This window comes from Bidens hawaiensis, unplaced genomic scaffold, assembly GCF_021521415.1.
Source record: "Bidens hawaiensis isolate Kalapana, Puna unplaced genomic scaffold, B.hawaiensis_p1.1 tig00020895_1, whole genome shotgun sequence".
In the NCBI taxonomy this organism is placed as follows: domain Eukaryota; kingdom Viridiplantae; phylum Streptophyta; class Magnoliopsida; order Asterales; family Asteraceae; genus Bidens; species Bidens hawaiensis.
In genome coordinates, this window is record NW_027493219.1 from 70,803 (window position 1) to 76,283 (window position 5,481).

The following is a 5,481-nucleotide window of genomic DNA, read 5'->3' on the forward strand; positions in this document are numbered from 1 at the left end:
TTAATATAGCTGAATACTGTGTAATAGAGCATACCTCTCCTTGTGGAGTTGATGTGGTATTTATAGTGCTAGGGTTTCCAATGATTGGGCTCAGACCCAATTAGGGCCTTTTTGGCCTCCTCCTATAGCTTCGCGCCACGTGTCCTTGGGACACCTGGTGCTTTTTCATTGGTCAGTTGCACATGGATTTTGCTGAGTTGTCCACCTTTCATTGGCAGCTGTCAACATCAGCATATTCTTATTCCTTAAAAAGATACCTTCTGGAAGGTTGTCTGACGTGCACAATCAAGGTTGTCCTTACCCTAATTTGGATAAGGACGAGGTTGATTATGTGCATGTGCGATATGCGCCTATCCTGAGGATGCGCGAGGTCTTCTCTTTATTCTCACGCGCAGATGTTTCATGCGCAGATGTGATATGCACAAGCATGTGATATGCGCCACGCGCAGATGTGATGCGCGTGAGCATATGTGATGCGTGAGCATATGTGATGCCTGAGCATGTGATGCATGAGCATGTGATGCATGAGCATATGTGATATGCGTGAGCATATGTGATATGCGTGAGCATATGTGATATGCGCCATGCGCATAGGTTTTGGCTTTGTGCCTTCATAATGTCTTGATTTCAAGCCTCTTGTCTATATCTTGTGGGTTGACCCGCCTCGCTCGGTGTTGAGGCGGGTACGTACCTCTTCAGTGAGGGTGGTCGCCGGCAGCTGCATGTACGGTGGCTAAGTTGACTGTTTGACTGCTTTAAGTTCTTGAAGCTCTTTGTGATGTCTAGTGTTCTCCTCCTTTAATGTTTCACAGCATTTCTTCAAGTATTCACAGTCCACTTATGTTTGCTTCAACTTTGTCCTTTAATTACAAAATCCACACATTAATGTTTTATTTAATTAAAAATTAATGGTAAAAACAAAACTTTTTTTTAAAAGAAGACTTTTTTTTGTGTGTTATTGGCTACCAAAAATCTAATTTTGGAGAGCACCGTTGTCTCACTCTAGCATGTAGAAACAGAACGATTTACTAGTGTTCTTTAAACAAAATTTCTTTCACAAACTATATATATATATATATATATATATATATATATATATTTATATTTGTTGTGAAAAAAAAAGTGTTATTGTTGTTTTCGTTCTCTACAACTATATGCTTCATGGTTTGCTTCGGCTAATTTTAACAATTAATGGACTGAATATAAAATGCAACTTATAGAAATGACAAAACAGACCGGGCATGTCAGTTAGTTTAGTCGGGCTAGCCGGTTTAATTACTGGTTTGACAATTTAACGTTTTGGTTATGGTAAATGAAATCATTTTTTTCTTTATTTCAATGTCGTTAGTTTGTATCGGAACTTTTATTAACATAAAAATGGTTTTTAACTAGAATACATATACGTACATAACTTAGCATTCCAAAAATTAAACCATATGTATAAATAGTAAAGGTTAACCGTTCAGTTTGGTTCACCCGGTTGTTTCCAAGTTTCAAACCAGACTAAAATGTTATAATGTAAAAGCACGTGAGCCGAACCGTACGTGAGTCTCAAACTGACTAAACCTGATGACTTGCTCCGGTTTAACTGATTTAATTCATTCAATTCAATTCATCTTTTTTATATTTAACTAGGTTTATCTCTCGTATTACAGGGTTATTTACATTATTTGTTTATAATATATATATATATATATATATATATATAGTATGGCAGGGCTGGCTCCAAGAAAGTAAAAAAACGTTTTGGGCCTAAGGCGAAAATTTTTTTGGGCCTTAAATAAAAGGAGTATTTTGTTGGATTTAAATAATTTAATTTTTACATGGGTTTACTTGTATATAATTTGGGTTGTGTAAAAAAGTTTTGTATAAAAATAGGATTAAAAATGTTTCAAATGAGACTAGAACCCATAACCTTTTTGTTTGGGAGTAATACCCTTTGCCACTAGACCAAGCTAGTGTTATGTAATTGAGTTTAAACATTAAATTTACTTATTGTATTTAATAAAGATACATATAATTTAATAAAAAATAAAAAATTTCGGGCCTAGCGGGACGTCGGGCCTGTGGCCGTTAACCACCCCCCAAGGCCGGCCCTGTAGAATGGCAATGAAAGGCAAATTAAGACGGTAATTTTAAGTATTTTACAAAGTTTCAAGAATATGATACAAGTATAAAGAAGGGCAAAAATAGAATAGTTTTTCTAGCATAAAAACTCACGTGCATTCCATATTTTTCCAAAATATTTACAATATTTACCCATTAACTTTAATTAACTTTTGTAAAATTAAAGAATAGTTACAACTTTGATTCTTCATCTTTTATGTATATATTCTTTATATTTTCATTTTTAACCCAAATACCATTGTGATTTTTAAACGGTCATAACTTTTTCGTACGTTAATATTTTTTTAAAAAACTGCACCATAAAAACGAGCATTTAATTCTCTTTAATTTGGTATGATATGGTCATAGTTTTTTTTCAGTTAAAAATAACATTTTACGTATATGTGTTTGTGGTTCGGTTTTGATGGTTTTAAATTAAACCGTGAGCCAAGCTGTTAGCAACGCTTTTGTCGCCGAAAATTAAAACCGGACCGTTGAAAATTTAACTCAACAAAACCAAACCATTAGCAATGGTTAGGTTCCGGTTTCGTTTGTACTTCGATACTAAATTGAGTTTAAAATAAGAATTATTAATCTACCTATACCAATAAACGGTTTCACGATTACAAACGGAACAGTGAACACCCATAATCTATTACGTGATTAATTATCAAGGTTCGTATTTCCTGCTGCATCGCGCAGGCATCCGTCTAGTATATACATATATATATATATATATATATATATATATACAAATTTTACTTTTATTTATTGTAAGGACTATAATAATATACTTAGGCTTTGATTATCAAAGAGTTTCATAAATACATGAGATGCTATAACCCGATTTAAAAGATACTTGGGTTTTGTGAGACCCATGACCCGTTTTTTTTACTATAAAATGGTTTCTTAATTTTAAATAATATATTTTTTTAAAAAAATTGGATACTAATTTTTTGTATATCCCTATTTTATAGGATTATATCAAATACTTGGTGAGATTAATTTTTAACTAATGAGATGTTATAATCCGTTTAAGAGATATCTTAGTTTGTTGTGATCCATACCCGTAAATCTGAGTCAAATGCATGAGAAGTCTCAGTTTACAATTAAAACAATCTGATGCCTTGTATACAATTTAAGAATGTTTCGTTTATATATATTTATAAGATATAATATATAGGTCATTTTTTGGTAAAATATCAAAAATCATTTGTAGTAGTATATTTATGACGGCAATAGTACTGGATAAATATATAATTGCTGATCAAGTTTTGTACGTAACTATAACTTGAGTCATATAATAAGTTAAGGAAACTATAAGGCGATTGAATTCATTTCAGTTTAGTCGATATGAAAGCTAGCAGAGCTAATATCGCATCTGAAAGTGAGATATCACTATTGATATTGATTGAAAGCCCTATTGTAGACTAATAGCTCTAGCTTTCGATTCCTCCACACTTCCATTTGTTAGGAAGAGCTATTATTCATAGTATACAAAGTATACTTTATTTCCCGCTTCAAGCAAAGTCAAGGACCTTTCCTCATTGGCCTTCGGCTTCAGCAAATTGATCTGGGACCTTGTTTCGGTATAAAGACCAAGCCTTCGAGAGTCATCCTTCTTGCTACTTTGTTTTGTTAGAGGGGGTTCTTTATACTCTCGGAACAAGGCTGTTGGTTGTTTCTCAGTCTGGCATGCCTGTGCTGTGACTGGGAGGTCAAAGCTAAGACGTGGAACAGGTCTCCCATCAGCCAGTCAACTTCTTTTCACAATGAACCTACAATACAACAACTATGTATTTGCAGATAAATATATAGTTTCAAATTATCAGTTTAGCTTTTAAAAGTCATAGATTTTCATAAAAGAAAATTAGTGATGATTGATGTATACAAATATACAAATATACACATATGACATATATATACCTGGCTCGTCTGTTCTGGAACCAAACTTCAACTTGCCTAGCCCTCAACTTTAGCTCCCTTGCAAGTTCTTGCTTTTGTTTCTGCTAATATCAAACACTAACATCGTTAGTTTTAATCAATTATCAAGCCTTAGAAAAAACCTCAAAATAACTAGAATCTTAAAGATCTTTGTGTGAAAAAGATGATACATACAGGATTCAAACTACTATGATGTTTGAAAGCTTCTTCAAGAAGTGCAGATTGGGATTTAGTAAGCCTGAGTTTCTTCCTGCCATTAACACTATTATTATCATTATCATCTTCTTCTTCAACCTCACTAATTACTGTACTAACACTATTTTGTCGGTACAAACCGCCATGATCACATGCGGTTTTCTTCTTAATTATTATGCTATGATCAAGATCACGGTCGCCCGAAAGAGCTAACGTTAAGGATGGATCGAAATTTAAGCTGCAAGGCTTCTTGGTGGTGTTGTGTAACACCATGGATGAATTAAGACCTAACTCTAAGATAATATTGCTGTTACAAACACCATGATTTCCCATTTTTATGTATTCAAAAAGATTTTTATATGAATTTGATAGATTTTATGGAGAGAGGGAATATATATATCAAGGGAAATAATTGGTTGGGTGGGTGGGCGTTTTGATCATCAATAATGAAATCAATATATTTATAAGGGGTAGAAAAATACTACGTGGGGAAAATGAAATTACGAAGGTCAAGAAAATTCTAAAGCAATAATTATTTTATTTGCATTTATGTCGTTTAAATATAGTTAGTTTATTGTATGATTGGCAGATTCTTAAAAGTATATATATTCTATATAATTTTCTATAAAAATTATAAGCGTACTTTCTGGTCGCTCTCACTCTCCTCCTCCCCTCCGCCTGGCCCTTTATCATGTTAGTCAGATTGCTTCATTTCTAAGTAGTGAAATTCTATGTGTTGACCCTTTTAAGTATGGGTCTCATCGAACCCGGATAATCCTTAAATGGGTTATAACATCTCAATAATTTATGAAATCATTTCATCATCAAATAATAATTTCGCAAGTCATGGGTCTCATCAACCCCAAAAAGTTTTTAAACGGATTATTACATTTCATTTAAGTTATAAAAAAATAAGCCGGTCATAGGTCTCAATAAACATAAATTGATTAAAATAGGTCCAAATACTATACAAACTTCGTTACAATAAATTAATATATATATATATATATATATATATATTTATATATATATTTTTACAATATTAGAAACAAAAAAAGTAGTAGAAAAAAAATTGTAACACGAGGACTAAATAGAAATGAATAGCAAATTCTCATAAACTTTTAAAGTATATTAATCAAATTATGTGTTTCATTTTAGTCACACTTACAAGACAAAATTCATCTCATATTAAAACTATATTCAAATGCCAGGAAATTATCTGTATAATAATATTTT

At 32.4% G+C, this 5,481-nt stretch overlaps 1 protein-coding gene across 2 annotated transcripts; it reads right to left on the reverse strand.

The window, feature by feature from the left end:
- Positions 1-703: 703 nt before the first annotated feature.
- On the reverse strand, positions 704-4,725 carry LOC143562032 (homeobox-leucine zipper protein HAT9-like). Of its 2 annotated transcripts, none has more exons than XM_077049958.1 (3): positions 4,225-4,725; positions 4,033-4,115; positions 704-860 (listed from the first exon to the last, which is right to left on the reverse strand). In XM_077049958.1, exons 1-3 carry the CDS (start codon positions 4,576-4,578, stop codon positions 839-841), a joined length of 459 nt encoding a protein of 152 aa, XP_076906073.1. In that variant the 5' UTR covers positions 4,579-4,725; the 3' UTR covers positions 704-838. The 2 variants fall into 2 exon arrangements, with proteins under 2 accessions (XP_076906073.1, XP_076906074.1); XM_077049959.1 differs by having other exon boundaries at positions 4,033-4,112; positions 4,225-4,723.
- Positions 4,726-5,481: the final 756 nt, after the last annotated feature.